Source organism: Ictidomys tridecemlineatus, chromosome 5, assembly GCF_052094955.1.
Source record: "Ictidomys tridecemlineatus isolate mIctTri1 chromosome 5, mIctTri1.hap1, whole genome shotgun sequence".
NCBI lineage: Eukaryota > Metazoa > Chordata > Mammalia > Rodentia > Sciuridae > Ictidomys > Ictidomys tridecemlineatus.
The window spans coordinates 160,904,692-160,921,662 of record NC_135481.1 but is presented as its reverse complement, the minus strand read 5'-3'; the positions used below and the strand labels follow the sequence as shown (position 1 = coordinate 160,921,662).

At 37.3% G+C, this 16,971-nt stretch overlaps 1 protein-coding gene across 8 annotated transcripts in view; it reads left to right on the top strand.

The window, feature by feature from the left end:
* The window catches only part of Macrod2 (mono-ADP ribosylhydrolase 2), a 1,956,002-nt gene extending 1,939,578 nt beyond the window's left edge, over positions 1 to 16,424 (top strand). For 7 of the 8 annotated variants that reach the window (XM_078051387.1, XM_040275965.2, XM_078051385.1 and 4 more), the window contains 2 exons: positions 1,570 to 1,637; positions 13,102 to 16,424. In XM_078051387.1, coding sequence (XP_077907513.1) covers positions 1,570 to 1,637 — 68 coding nt within the window. In that variant the 3' untranslated portion in view covers positions 13,102 to 16,424. The remainder of the gene's footprint in view (positions 1 to 1,569; positions 1,638 to 13,101) is intronic. The other variant, XM_078051384.1, reaches the window with a different exon arrangement.
* The last annotated feature ends 547 nt before the right edge of the window (positions 16,425 to 16,971 follow it).

Below are 16,971 nucleotides of genomic sequence, written 5' to 3'. Positions count from 1 at the left end.
TAAAAGTGTCCACTGGGAGAGAGAACAGCAAACAAATGCTCCCTTTTATTTTTATCCTGTACTTTGCCACACTGTGGTGGGTAGACTTCCAGTGACCTTGTCTACCAGGCTGAACAGTGCAGGAATGATGTTCTTTACACCGACAAAGTTGCTAAACCTGATCAGTTTATATGTGGAAATAAGCGTACACATTGTTAGAAACCCAGGACAGTTTACAGGTGATAACTTGGGAGAGCTGAATGAGAGACCATAGATGCCCTTTCAAGCATCTTTGGAGTGGTGTGAAACCGGCATCTGACATTATTTTATTCAAGCTTTCATGTCTGAAAAAAAGATTTAGGTTGTTCGATTTTGTACAAATAAATCACCACCTCAATGAGAAACAAATGGAAGTTACTTATTCAGAGGTTACTATAGTGAGGGTGTCAGTCATTGTCACTTGTGTTTGGAGGTAGTTGGTACGGGAAATCTGGAAACCGTTACCTAAAGTGGGGCATCTTAGGTTTTTAATTCAGAGGTCTTTCCCTGGTTGGTTCCAAGTTGAAAGCAGGTACAGAAAATATGGAAGCTGATGATCACTGACCAAGTCCAGTGTATTCTGAGCCAATTACCAGAGACTGTGGTTTGGTTGCCCAGATGGGTTGCTATTGAGGTTTTAAGTAGAGTTCTACTGCTAGATTATCTGGCCACTGTCCAGTCTCAGCTTACAGAATGTGCTTGGATGCTGTAACAATATCAATCTCATTAAACCTGCTGACCCTTGGAAAGTCTGAGTGACTGCTTTTAGCTACAGGAGAAAGGCAGTAATTACACACTCTATTTTTATGCAAATGCTTACATAGAATACACAGTCAAATGAAAGCATACTTTTCCAGAGCTGTGTGATCTGGTTAGGTTTTTTTTTTTTTTTTCCATAGTGTTTGCTGCTGCATCCATTGGCAAACTTGCAGAGTCTATTTTGAATTCTGAAATTGAAAATGTGGCAAACCAAACAGGTCTATTGACAGTGCCATTTTGAAGGGAGCTGCTTAATTTTCTGCATCTTAGTGATCTGTTTTGCTTTGTTTTCTCTTTATTTTCTTAGGTATCTATTAAGGCCTTTGAATTTATTTCTATAAGGATGGTAATATATACCCAAATTGTCAAACCAAAATCTAGTATGAAGTGATAGCTCAGCTTCTATGCCCTTCCCTGCCCATGAAAATATTATACAAGGATGGATTCAAACACTCAAATGAATAGAAACAAACTGAAAAAAAAGGTATAAGACAAAAAAATCAGTAATGTTGTACTAGCTTTCTGTTGCCATGACAAAATACTTGAGAAAATAAACTTACAGGTTTATTTTGGCAAATGATTTCAATCTGAGGTTTGCTGGTTCCATTGCTTTGTGCCTGAGATAAGGTAAAATGGTAACCAGGAAGCCGAGCAAGTGTCCGGGGACAAAACATGCCCCCAATGACTTGCTTCTTCTAACTGGGCCCTATCACTAGATCCAAAACATAACTGTGTTTAAGAGATTTGGGCTTAATAAATATTTGACTTTTTTGTTTTCCTTTCTGGTTACAGTTGAAATGAACAGTCAGGTTGACAATGTAAATGACCCAACAGAGAGTCAGCAAGAAGATTTCCAATAGGTAAGATGCCCCTGTGGTGGGATTTTTCAATTCGTTAACCAGGCAAAAGGAATTGTTTGCCAATGACACATGGATTTCCCTCAGTTTTGCCAAGTACCATCACTTGACTTGGACTTTTAAAATATTTAAATTCCACTGTGTAGGGTGAATAAAAACTTATTATAATTCTCTAGAAACTTGTTATCTTTAGGGGAAAAGATAATTCACAGCATACTTAAAATCATGAAAAAAAAATATTCTTTGACAAAATGAGAAAAACATTTTCTTCCATCTTATCCCCTGGCCTCCTTGGAGTAATCAAATTATTTCAGCAATCCTAAGCTGATTCCAAAGCATTGCCTTTCTAGAGCTGTCTGCTAAGTTGTTTGGTATCTTTTTTGTTGTTGTTTTAGTTGTCGATGGATCTTTCTTTATGCTCAGTGCAGAGAATCGAACCCTGTGTTTCACACAGGCCAGGCAAGCGCTCTACTAGACACTGAGCTACACCCCAGCCCAATGTCTTTGCCCTGTGGAATGTATAAAGACCTAGGAGTTTGTGTGGACAGAAGCAAGCCTGCTGTAGGTCCTGGCTACCTGGGGACACAGGCGTGCAGTCAAAGGCTTGTCCGGTTGAATAGGCCTAAGGGAACTCTCCAGGGAAACTAGAAGTCTAGACAAAACCAAGTTGAAGTGTTTTTGCAGACAAACATTCTAAGTCTCAACAGACACTGAGGTATATCTAGAATGATGAATGATCTATTACTCTTTTTCACATCTTCAGAGGGCTATTGAGAAGAATTAAAATAAAGCAGTCTCACTCTGCAACTTCTCCAATTCATAGCTTAAAATATTTAACTATTTGAATTATGGGTCATTGAGACACAAATCTTGTTGATACAGCCGGCTATACTCTCCCACACTGCACCAGACTTATGCTCCAGTATCATGGTAGAATACATAAAATTCAAGAATTATCTGTCCTTCCCAGAGCTGTCTTGAATTTCAAACAAAATTAAATATAATGGCATTGGTATGATGCATGAGTAACACAGGACTACTAAAAATACACAAACATGTTCTATTAACATTTCTTGTCTAGTTCATGTATTTTAAATAGCCTGTGAAACTACAGAAATAATACAGCTGAGAAGCCTCCATTAAAAACTAATGAAAGTGAGAATAAATCTGAGCAATTTACGTGCAAATTTCTCAGTGTTTCCTGACCTTTCACCCTTTTGCTGCTAACTAACAACTTAAAAGGGATAAATCTAGATCTTATAATGTTCCTGTGTTATCAATATCCAGGTAAAGTACCAGGATATATTTATTTTCCTTAATGTGAAAATGATATTTTCCTTTATCATAAACATGAGTCCATGCATTAACCCAAATGAATAAGTTGTCAAAACAAAGTCTTAAATGAGTTTAAGGATGTTGAAATCCAGGAAATAGAAGAGACTTACATAGAGGTCACTTGGGTGATGAACAGAAGTTTAAATACTCTCTATTCAAAATTATTTCATACTGTATTACCCCCTAGTGACTTTCTGAACATAGTTGTCATAGTGGTAGGATTTTTTCCCTTACCTTTTCCTCATGACTTCATGTATTGTCTACAGTAAGCATGATTTTGCTTCTATATATGCAGACACATAGCTCAACGGCGTTTTTTTTTTTTTTTTAAGATTCATAGGCCACCAGAGAAGATGTTGGTTCTTGATAGAGATGACTAACCTAAGACCTCCATTTCTTACCTTAAAAAGTTGCTGTTTTACCTGCTTTCATATGCTGAGTCACTGTTGTAACACTGGTTTTCTGAGCTCAGTGCTTGCTTCCACTTTGCCAGTATCAGATAAAATTTTTAATCCCAATTGTCTAGTACAGCTGATTCTGGATCTGGGGTTTCTGCAGAGTCAATGAACCACAGATCAAAAATATTCTTAAAAAATAATATCTGGAAAAAATGACTTAATAAGGGAATTCTTTTAAAAGACTAATAAATTAATTTTGTTATTTAATAATAATATCTGTACTTAACATGGAGACTCCTTTTGTCATTATTTCCTAAACAGGGCAGTGTAATAGCTATTCACATAGTTTCTACTGCATTAGCTATCAAAAAAATCTAGAGATGATTTAAAATATACAAAACAAATGTACATATAGATACTGTACCATTTTATTTGAGGGACTTAGAATATCCAGATTTGGATATCCTTGTGGGTATCCATAACCAATCCATCCTGGATACTGAGGGACCACTGTACAAATAAATGTCTTTTCCACTCCCTCCACAACTCTCTTCAGCTTGGTACACTTTGTAATATCTATGCCCTTTTGGTCACAATCTAGGAGAAGGAAAAAAAAATGCCCTTATCTTAAGAGTAGATATTGTTTACTTTGGATCAAATAATGTATTTAGAACATGCATTTTATTCTATTGTTCCCCAGAATGCAGTTTTGGGACCTTGCACATGGTTGTCACCCATTGAGCCTTACCAGATTTAACTTGATTTGCTCTGAAACCATTGAAAACCAGGGACTTGTAGATATAAAATTGAGAATCACAGCACCAACTGTTAAAGGATATGGAGCAACTGGAATTCTCCTACATGGCTAATGGGAGTGTAAAATGATATAGCCTTGTGATAGCTTTCCAAAGCTGTGACAGAACATCTGAGAAAATCAGCTCAAAAGGACAAAGGTTACTTTGCCTTACACTTTCTGTCCATGGTCAACCAGATCCACTGCTTTTGGACCTGTACAGAGGCAGAATATCATGGCCTCAAGAGTGTGGTAGTAAAGCTGCTCACCTTGTGGTATCTCAGAACAGTAGTAGAGAAAGGTGCCAGGCTCCCAATATCCCCTCAAAGGTACATCCCCAGTGATCTAACTTCCATCAATTAGAACCCTCCCTACAAGTTTCACCAGCTCCCAACAGTACTATTGGCTGGAGACCAAGCCTTTAAAACAGACTTTAGTGGACATTTAAGATCTAGAACAGGGGCTGGGGTTGTGGCTCAGCAGTAGAGTGCTCACCTAGCACATGCAGGGTGGTGGGTTCGATCCTCAGCACCACATAAAAATAAAATAAGGGTATTATGTCCAACTAAAACTAAAAAAAAAACCTCAAAATATTTAAAAAAAAATATCTAGGACATAACATTATGTTCCCAGCCCCTAAAATTTTACTATTCCAACACTGCTCAAAAGTCCAAGTCCAGATTCTCCTCTGAGACTCAGGGAAAACTCTCAGCTCTGAACTTCTGTAAATGTCAAAAGAAAAATTGTAAGATGCAGTGGCACAAGGTAAACATTCCAAGATGTAGGAACACAGAAATAATAAGGACCAAAACAAAACCCAGCAATGCCAACATAAAATCTTGCTGGTGAAATGTGAACCCCCACAGATTTGGGTAGACAAGCCTTTCTTTCTTTCTTTTTCTTTTTTTTTTTAAATATATTTTTTAGTTGTAGATGGACATAATACCTTTATTTATTTTTATATGGTGCTGAGGATCAAACCCAGTGCCTCACACATGCTAGGCAAGCACTGTACCATTGAGTCACAGGCCCAGTCCCAATAGCTTCTTTCTTAAACTGGCTTGGCTTACTGCCTCCAGCTTCCCTCAAGATGTTTTATGTTCTGAGATCTCCAAAGTGGCTTCACCACCACACATTACCCATCAGGGACTGCTCACAGGGATTCCAATCTTTCCACACTCCAGTCTTCAAAGTTTTTCCTTTGAAATGTCAGTGGGAGTCACCATAACCCTATAACTTTCACATTCTGTATGCCTATAAAATCAGCACTCTATATATGGTGCCAAGGTCTGCCACCTGTATGAGCTGAACTAGGACCCTCATGGTCCACAGATGTGGTGACATCTGAATGCCTTGATGGCTGAACACAGGGAAGTGAATCCTGGGCAAATAATTCCCTAGGCAGCCCGGTACAAGCAGGACGCCCTTCTCAAATGAAAGGTTTATACTTGCACACTTTTGAGCATGCCGTGGGCGGGGTGTTACCCACTCCTGAGATGCCCCCAAGAAAACTTTCCTATTGTTTCAGTGCAAGAACATGACTTTTTTGTTTTTTAATTGTGCTAATCTCTCTAAAGTTTCCAAGGAAGGTACTCTTATTAAACAGACTCCTTTTCTGGCCAAACACCAGGTATTTTAAATCTTTCCCGTGGGCTTGTTATTCCTGATTATCATGCAAATATGGATAAAAAAAAGCCAGCAATACCCTGGCTTGAATGCTGTGCTATTTTGAAATCTCCTCTACCAGATAAATCAGTCCATCTCATTTAAACTAAGCTTCAAAGTCTCCGGGCATGGATAAAATGCAGAAAACTTGTTTGCCAGAGTACTGCAGAAGTAGCCTCTCAAACTCTTTCTAACATGAACATATCAACACAGCCTTTACCGTCCATATTTCTATCACCATTCTGGCCTTCTGGGCCCCTACCAGAATCGCCTATTAAAGCTCCATTCACAGAATTCTAGGCTTTCTCTCATCCTCATGTCCAAATTTTTCCAAATTCCTTCTTCAAGCCAATTCAAAAGGTTTCTGAATCACATTGTCAGGTATGGTCACGGCACTGATACCCCTTGTTGGTACCAGTCAGCTTTCCGTCCCTGTGATAAAACACCTGAGAAAATCAGCTTAAAGAAATTTGGGGATTTTTCAGTCCATGGGTGGCTAGATTCATTGTTTTGCAGCTTGCAGAGACAGAAAATATCATGGTGAGGAGCACTTGATGAATCAAAACTGCTTATCATGTAGTAACTGGAAAGCATATAAGGGAGAAAAAGCAGGGTGGAGGTGGAGATAGGTCTAGTCCCTATATCACCTTCAAGGGTGTACCCCAAATGACATTTCTTCCACTAGGCTCCAACTCTTACAGGTTTCAATGCCTTCCAATAGCACCATCATCAGCTAGGGACCAAGCCTGGAACACAGGAGACTTCTGGGGGACACTTAAGATTCAAACCATAATAAGGCACTTCAAGAAACTGGTGATTTCTTACAATATCATGTAATCAGATATGTATTAGATTACATATCAGAGATAAGGTAGATTCTTATGACCAAAAAATTCTATTTCAAATATTTGAAGCAAATAACATATCAATAAAAGACTTCAACAAAAATATTCTTTAGTAGAGAATTTCAAATGACTTGAATGTGGTACCCAGCATTCACCTCCTCCTCTACAAAGAAACATGAAAGTTACAAGTATACAGCTGCATTTTGAGGTGAATGGCCATAGAAGAACACATAAAATCAGTGACAGAGACTAGCACCTTGTAAGATTCAGAGACCTGTGATACCAGCACAAGAAGAAGAACAAAAGGCCCTGGTATTTTTCTGCCCTAGGTCTCCAGGCAAGGAGTTTTCCCTCTGCAGGGCTAAGCTTGAAAGAGTATCAGAAAACTATTAGCAGAGATGCTAGCAATCCTACCTATTGGAAAGTTTCACAATCCTTACAGCTTACTTAGATAAGTAACCTAGAATCTGCACAGCCTTTTTATTTTGGAAAAGGATTATACATCATCTCCCAGCCCTCAGGATATAACCAGGAGCTACTGCCAAAGTGCAAGAGAAAAAAATTAAAATCTTCAAGAGAAAAGTGCCAAATAACATTTAAGAGTCCCCAATAGATTAACAACAGATTTCTCAGGACAAATGCTATAAGTCAGTCAGGAATGGAATGATGTAATCCAAGTCCTGATAGAAAATAACTACCAACCAATATTGTGGTGGGTAGCAAGGTTATCTTTCAGAAATGAAGGCGAAACAAAGACCTTCTAAGACAGACAAAAACTGACGGAATTCATAACCACTAGACCTTACAAAAGATATGTTGTGTACAATATTCAGAATTGAAATAACTAGGATCGTGAGAACTTGTGAAAATATAAAGAGTAGATACACACACACAAAAAAATAATCAAACATTGTCAATACACTAAACCACAAAGATGAATAAGAGGAAGAATAAAAAATATCTAAAGCCAATGGTAGAAAATCAGCAAAATGACAAGCATAAGTCTACACCTTTTAATTATGCCCATGAATATAAATAGACTAAATTCTCCATTAAAAAGATGTAGGCCATTTGAAAGGATTACAGAAAATAACAAGTTGTCTACAAAAAAAAGTTAGTTCATCTGTAAAACACTAAGTGGAAAGATATAAATTGATATTCCAAACAATCTGAATCCTAAAGCAAGCAGAAATAACTATACTTATATCTGACAAAATAGATTAAGACAAAAACTAAGAAGAGACAAAGAAGGTTACTATATGATGATCAAGGGATCAATTCATCCAGAAGATACAAGTATTAGCTGGGTGTGGTGGCACAGGCCTATAATCCAAGCAGCTTGGGAGGCTGAGGCAGGAGGATTGCAAAGTGAGGGGCTAAGTGACTAAGTGAGACCCTGTCTCTAAATAAAATACAAAATAGGGGTAGGGATGTGGTTCAGTGATTGAGTGTCCCCGAGTTCAATTCCTAGTACCCCTCCATGTCCAAAAAAAAAGAAAAACAAAACAAAACAACAACAAAAAAAGAAGACACAAGTGTTAATATGAATGCACCTAATGTCACATCAATTTTTTTAAAACAAATGCTGATGGTTTTAGAGATAGGGTGCAATACAGTAATGGGGGGATTTCAATACTCATGCTCCTAAATGTAAAGATCATCTAGAGAAAAATATCAACAAAGAAATATCAGAGTTAAGCTATACCATAGACCAGAGGGACTTACCAGATACTTAGAGAAACTTCTATCAAATAGCTGGAGAATGCACAGTCTTCTCAATAGTGTATGGAACTTTCTGTAGAATAGAACATTTATTAGACCACAAAATTCATAAGAATTAAAATCATATCATGAATCTTTTCTAACCCCAGTGGAATAAAACTAGAAGCCAACAAGAGAAATTCCCGAAATTCTACAAATATGTTGGGACTGAACAACACACTTTCGAATAAACAGCGGGTTATTGAGAAAGAGAGAAGGGAACTTTAAAAATGTTATGAAATCAAAGGAAACACACTGTGCTAAAACCTGTGGAATGCAACAAAAACAGTACTAAGAGGAAAGTTTATAAAGAGGAGTGCCTTCCTTTAAAAAACAACAACAAAAAACAGTTCAAAGGAACAACCTCATAATGCATCTCAAAGACTTTGAAAAGCAAGAGCAAACAAACCCAATATTAGTAGAAAGAAAAAAAGACCAAAGTAGAAATAAAGATTTATTTTTTATTTTATTTTTTAGCACCAGAGATTAAACCCAGGGGCACATAACCACTGAGACACATTCCCAGCAGCCCCCCACCTTTTTTGTTTTAGTATTTTATTTAGATATGGAGTCTTGCTGAGTTGTTTAGTGTCTCACTAAGTTGTTGAGGCTGGCTTTGAACTCATGATCCTTCTGCCTTAGCCTCCCCAGCCACTGGGAGTACAGGCATGTGCCACTGTGCCTGGCTAGAAATAGAGATTTAAAAGAAAAACACAATAGATGAAATAGAGTTGGTTTTCTAAAAAGATGAATCAATGAGCATAAAGGCAAGATTAACTGAGAAAAAAGAAGACCCTAATAAATAGAGATGAAAAAGAGATATTACCTCTAATACCATAGAAATAAAAAAGATTATTAGGGATTATTTTGAAAAACTATATGCTCAGTTGTGGGTTGTGGCTCAGCAGTAGAGTGCTCGCCTGGCACGTGTGAGGCACTGGGTTGGATCCTCAGCACCACATAAAAATAAATAAAAGAAAGGTATTAAAAAAATTGTATGCTCATAAATTGGAAATACTAAAAGAAAGGTATATATTTCTGGACACAAATAACCTACCAAAATTGATTCAAGATGATATAAAAAACCTGTACAATAGCAAGCAATGAGAAGAATCAGTAATAGTCTTCCAACAAAGAAAAGCTCAATTTCACTTCTGAATTTTACCTGAATTTTTCAAAAAAAGCTAACACCAGTGCTTCCCAAACTGTTCCATGAAATTGAGAGGACCCTTCTAACTTATTCTATGAAGCCATCATTACCCTGCTACCCAAACCAGACAAGAACATAAACAAGAGAAAGATATAGATCAATATCCCTGATGAACACATTAAAAATCCTAAACAAAATACTAGCAAATTAAATTCAACAGCATGTCAAAAAGATCATTAACCATGATCAAGTTGGTTTTATCCCAGGAATGCAAGGGTGGTTCAGTTACTCAAAAAATGTAATTCATAGCCAGGAAAGTTGGCACATGCCTAAAATACCAGTGGCTCACAAGGCTGAGGCAAGAAGATCATGAGTTCAAAGCCAGCCTCAGCGAAAGCGAGGTGCCAAGCAACTCAGTGAGACCCTGTCTCTAAATAAAAAACAAAATAGGGCTGGGAATGTGGCTGAGCGATCAAGTGCCCCTAAGTTCAACCTGATACTGCCCCCCAAAATATGTAATTCATTATATCAAGAGAATGAGGATAAATATAATTATATCAATAGATGATGATAAAGTGTTTTGATATAATTCATGTCCCTTCATGATGAAAGTCCTAGACAACTTAGGTTTATAAGTTTTGTACCTCAATGAAATAAAGCCCATATACTGCAAATCCATAGTCAACATCATGCTAAACTAGGAAAAGTGGAAAACATTTCCTCTAAGATCAGTAACAAGACCAGGGTGTGCACTCTCACTGCCCTTATCCAATAAAATATTAGGAGTTTTAACCAGAGCAGTAAGGCAAGAGAAAGAAATAAAAGCCAACTAGGAAAGGAGGAAGTCAAGTTATCCATATTTGGAGATATGATTCTATATAGGGGAAATACTAGACTCCTCCCAAAGATTATTAGAATTGATAATTCAATAAAGTAGCAAGATATAAAATCAATATAAATCAATAACTTTTTATATAGCCATAACAAATTTCCTGAAAAAGAAATCATGAAAGCAATCATAACACAATAAAATAAAATGCCTAGGAATTAACCAAGGAAGTGAAAGACTTCTACCATGAAAACTACAAAACACTGGTGAAAGATATTGAAGACACAAGAAAATGGAAATACCTTCATGTTCATGTGACCTGCAGCAATCTACTAATTTACTAACTCAATGCAATCCCCATCAAAATAACAATAACTGCTTCACAGAAATATACAGAAAAATCAAAAATTCATATGTAAGCACCAGAAGTCCCTGAGTAGCCAAAACAATCTAAATTGAAAAGGACCAAGCTGGATGAATCACAGTACTGGATTTTAAGACATACTACAGAACTACAGTCATCAAAACTCCACAATACTAGAGTGAAAACAGACATCCAGACCAATGGAATGGAACAGATCCCAGAAATAAATGCACACATCCACAGATAACTGACTCTTGGCAAAAGGTGCCCAAAACATACAAAAGAAAAAGGACAGGCTCTTCAACAAATGATGCTGGGGCAATTGGATATCCTCATGCAGACGACTGAAATTTGACCCCTACCTTTCACCCCGTACAAAAATCAACTCAATGTGGATCAAAAACATAAATAGTTTCAGACCTGAAACTCTGAAACTACTAGAAGAAAACAGAGACACCTCAAGACATTGGTGCAGGAAATGATTTCCTGGATAGGACCTCAAAAGTACAGGAAGCAAAATTTGGCAAATGGGATCACACCAAACTGAAAAGCTTCAAAGCAACGGAAACAATCAACAGAACAAAGAGACAACCTACAAAGAGGGAAAAATTATTTGCCGACTCATTATTTATGTGACAGAAAGTTAGTAATATTCAGAATAAAAAGAAACAGTAATAAAAAACTAGTAATCTAATTTTAAAAATTGGCAAATGGTCTAAATAGACACTTCTTATTAGAAGAAATATGAACGGGCAAGATATGAGAAAATGCTCAATATCATTAGTTATCAAGACTATAAACCCAGTTAGAATGCCTATTATCAAAACAACAACAGATGCTGGCAAGCATGTGGAGAAAAAGGAAACTTTTATACTCTGTTAGTGGGAATATAAATTAGTAGAGCTACTGTGGTGTACATTATCAGTTCCTTAATAAAAAACAAAATTAAAAATAGAGCTATCATGTGTCCACTAATCCCACTCATATCCATAGGATATAAAATCAGCATACCAAAGAGATTCCTACATGCCCACATTTACTGCAGCACTATTTAGAATAGCAAAGATATGGGATCCCTCTAGTTGCCCATCAACAAATCAATGAATAAGTAAAATTTGGTATATATATACAACAGAGTATTATTCAGCCACAAAGAAGAATGAAATTGTCATCTGCAGCAAAATGAATAAACTAAAGTGAAATAAGCCAAAGACAAATACTGCATGTGGTCTTATATGTAGAAACTAAATGTCAACCTGAAATTAAATATTGCTAGGAAGGAGCATGAGGAGGTAGAAGAAAGTAGTTGCATATGGTCAGTGTGCATTGTATGCATGAATCCCATTAAAATTACAATTAATGAGTCATTAAATGTTTTTTTTTCAAAAGAATACTTGTATTATTCACCAAAGCCCCCAAACTGGACACAACCCAAATGTTTCATAGCAGAATAGATTCTTTTTAAAAAAAATGTGATACATCTATACAATATAATGTTAGTTAGCATTACAAAAAAAAGAGATTGTGGCCAGCAAGCAGCAAAATGAATAATTTTCAAGCTTTCTGCTTAGTCAAAGAGCCAGGCACAGAACAGACACGTGTATGTTTCCATTTTTAGGAAGTTCTAGATGAACAAAAATTAATCCTACCATAATAGAAATCAGAAAATTGTTGGTTCCAGCAGGAGTGGTCTTAGGAAAGGGAAATTTCTAGTGACAGTTACACTTTTATATCTTGACAGTGGTGGGTATTAAACTGCAACTTCTTTTCAAAACAGAAGAAATGGTATAATTTTAGATCTGTGCATTTTCCTATAGGTGAATTATATTTCACTTTTAAAAATCTAAAAAAATACTGATTCTGCTAGGGCAGAGGATCTTCCCAGAGCTCTCTCATAGGTAAGGAACATAGCAGATACTAAGAAAAACCTCAAATGGTGGCATAAACTTCAATGACTTTTGCAAATCAGTATTATATCATTCAGATGTGTGTGAATGGGCCAGAAAAGGGAAGCTATATCAATTCAAGGTTAGGTTTTTCAAAGATTACTTTGAAGAGTTGCATTAATCGTCCCATCAGCTAAAGCAGGTTGTCAATGTGGCGACATTTATTAGCAGTGATTAATATGCTCTTTAAAGGTACCATGTGCCAGCAATTACAGCTCAGATATCCAGAGCTCTTTGATAGTCAAATAAGATATTTCTAGGCCTGTTTGAGGGGTCAGAGACGTGTAAAAGCTATATTAAATAGATATTCCTTGCTAAGCCTATGAAGATGGAGACGATTTATCTCTAATCTAACAAATGGTTTCTCTTTGTCTTCGGCAGGGGCGCAAGATGAAGCAAAGGAACAAAGAAATGAAACTAAATGACAGTCCTCGGAGTTGCAAGGCTTCTCTTGGCCCTGGGGAAGTTGGGGAAGAAGACAGCACATACTGTGGAGGAGGGGGGGGGTGGGGGGAAGGCAAGTCTCATGGAAGGATGGGGGATCCTTTGCTCTAATGTCTCCAGCTACATTTTGTTCTGTTTACCTGCAGAAAAAGAAAAAGAAAAAAAAAAGTTTCCTTAATCTGGTGGGAAGACCCATGTTATCACATCTTTCAGGCACTCTCCTTATCATTTCTGTCTTTCCTCACACAACTTTGCCCCAGGGTCACAGTGGCACATTTTAACACTCCCATGTGTCTCCTGGTCCCTGTCTGCTCTCTTGGTTATTTCACAAAGCTGGTCTCCTACAGTGGTTTCTTCAAAGAAAGAAAAGGAAGATGATTGTTTGACAAGTTGCAGGCCACGTTTCAGGTATCACCAAGCCCAACATCAGTATCATCTACAAAGACTGGGAAGACTAGGAAATGAGCAAAACCCTCAGAATTCACTTGGAAAAGGTCTGGGCCATGAGTTGAAAATATTTGTTAAGGGATTCCCAAGGTACAGTTTGTTCTGTGTAGTTAATGAGAATGGTGAAAGTAGGATTCAACCCAGGGCAGAGCACATACACATAAACAAGGAAGGTAGTTGCAGGCAACCATCAGGGTTTCTTCCTTCATAGTACTTCGGAGCACACAGGCACTCCTCATCTTTAATACTGACCTCCAGCAGAGCTTACCTGGGTCCTGAGCCTTTACCATGTGCTTCAGCATGGAGCCCACCAATGAGATGTAACTCTTTGCTACACAACTTTAAAGGATGCACTTAGCTAGGTGGTGTTGTGAAAAGCAAAGTGAGTGGCCAATGCACTTAGGACTCTAATGTATGCTTGTTATTAATGCCTATTAGTTTTAAAAGCTCCATTTGAAATCTCTCGACACAAACGTTTTTCATAAAGGATGATTACGTATTTACTCAAGGTTTGATGCCCCCTCAAAAAACGATTCTCATTAGAGGTTAGAAGCAGTCAGAGCTTTTCCTTGCTGTGCTGGCTCTCTGGTCTGCATTTAAATGCTGTGGTTTGCTTATGCAAAGTCCAAGCCTGATTGGATGGCTGGTCCCTTTATGGAGTATGGCCCTAAAGGGGAGCAGCAGTACTAACAACTTAAGGTGCCAGTGGGCAGTAGGCACAAGGAATGAGGGCCAGAGGAGGCCGGGCATCATCATCACAAGTATCCATCCCAGAGCCAGCCTAAGGCAGATGCCTGCTTCCCACAGCCTCCCTGGTCCTAAGGCCATTCCATTGTTTTCTGTGGAAACCGATTTCATTTCTTACATATCTTCTTCTGTCTTCTAAATAGAGCGTTAGGATTATAAGGCATTTTTCTTGAGAGGGAGAAAAAGAATTGAATTACTTCTAAAATGAAAGTATATCTGCATTCTAAATATGCCATCCAATCCTTCAGTCTTGTCCTTTCCTAGGAAAATAATCATCTTCCATGACTTTTCTTTCTGAATTTATTGCCCCTTCCAAGTGGTTTATTTGATATACTGGAATAATTAGCAAATTATAACTCTGCATATGTCATAGGTTTTAACAACACTTATTTTTTTAAAAAAGCTGTTTATTGACATAGCAATGATATTTAAGTGACTTCATGATGAGGAAACATGATCATTTCTCCTTCAGCTGTTATTCTGTAGTTTGATATAGAAGCACATATGTCCTTTTTACCCATTAGACATTGCTTTCTAGAAAAGGAAAAGGCTTGTTTTAGATAATCTGAGAAACAATGCCATCCAGATATTGATATTTCTGTATTTCATGCCATCTTTGTGACTCAGTTGAACATTGTTAGTCATTCTCATCAAGTGCTTGACCAGTACAATCTACTAGGAACTTGTTTTCTAGTGACTTCAAAAGTTAATGCTACTCAGCCTCCATCCATGAGTTACAATTGAAGACAACTCAAAGGAGGCAAGAGCAACAGAAAGATGAAAAAGACCTAATATTCCTGAGAGGAACAGCCAGGATTGGAGTTATTCCAGTCTGGGCATTCCCCTTATCATCCACAGCTATTTAATTCATTTATTTTAAATGTGGGTGGGTTAGGAAAGGGAAGAGGGAGTGCTCTGTGTGCAAACAGGAGGTAACCTTTGTATCCAGGAAGCTAAGAGAATGATATTTATCATCAGCCCCATTGCTGAATTTGTTTAAACTTCTTTTTATGATTAGATTAAGCTTTCCTTTTAGCTTTGTTATGCTTTATGGTTGCTATTTGGCTATATGATTATATGCTTTGAAACAAATAATGTAGTTAATTTTCATTTCAATAGTGAACTGTTAAGAAAAATCTAGCTATTGGTCAGATGGAAGACACCTCAACACAGGAAACCTGTATTTGCTGGCTTTGTCATTGCACAGGTTGTACAAGGGAATAAATTTGAAAAGCTGATTAATTTTCCTGCACATGAATTCTGGATGTCAATTTTCAACCACACTTCAACCAGGCTATGTGGTATGAAGGGTTACAGGAGGGAGGGAGGAAAATAGCCCTATATTAGTCATGTTTGCATACAGAGGATCGAAGTAGGACTTCAACATAATGCTCCTAATTAAAAAGGTACTCACTGGAGGAGAGACAAAGGGGCTTTTCCTCTAGCTGGTAACTATTCAGATGATGGACAAGTCCTCTTTCATAAAAGCTTACAAAGAAGACATCCGAAACACGGTCTGTGATACTGGGTCACATATTAATCACCACAGCTAATTGTAAATCTTTCTATGAAACACTGAAAAGCCTCTTTGTGAATTAATACAGTTCTGCTTGATGCATTTGATTTGAAAAGACATTTCTCTGTATGTGGCGCATGTCGGCTGTGCTTTGAAAAATAACAAAGTTAGCAGAATACATTCAATATATTTTCTTGGGGAATAGGGTTTTTATCATATGACTCATTAAGGATTTGCCTTATCCTGACATTTGTGATATAAAGGAAAATCAGAAAAAAAAGTAATTTTCTTGATCAAGATATGTTTTTACTTAATGCAAATAAATGTAGTCTGTTGCTTGCAAGGAAAAAAAATCTTCTGGTATAAACTGCTCAATAGGATAATACGTGCCTCTTTTGTTAAACCAGCCTTGAAATGCTGGACTGCTTCTCAATCCGTTTGTTTCTTTTCATCTGTGCCATACACTAAGACACTTAAACAACTGTTGCCTTCATACTATATTTGTTAGAGCAGAGTGCAAATAAAATTCGTTTGAGAGGATAATGTGGAATTATCTGTTTCATGAAATTTATTCTTTAGTTACAGGCAATTAATAACTTGAAATGCTCACTTGTTACTACTTGGTTATGTGTATTTAAAATTACTCCTATAGGCCAGGCATGATGGCACATGCCTGTAATCCTAGCAATTTATGAGACTGAGGCAGAAGGATGACAAGTTCAAGGCCAGCCTAAGCAACTTAGTGAGAACCTGTCTCAAAATTTTAAAAAGGGCTGGGGATATAACTCAATGCTGAAGGGCCCAAACTCTGGGTTCAATTCCCAGTGCAAAAGGAAAAAACAAAAACAAAGCCTATGTAAGTCAATATTATCCCCTAAGACAGATCAGTGTTTTGGTCGTGCTTTTCAAACTTTAAATTACAGAGTAGTTTTGTAAAGATACAAATCCCAATGTCAAAATTTTGTATAAATACTAGCTAATTCATGACTTTAGAAACAGCTTCTGAGATGCAGACATAAGTTAAAATAAAGCCAATAGTTCCATGCGCATTGGTCCATCACGGATTACTGGAATTCTCCAGTACTTTCTATGAGCCT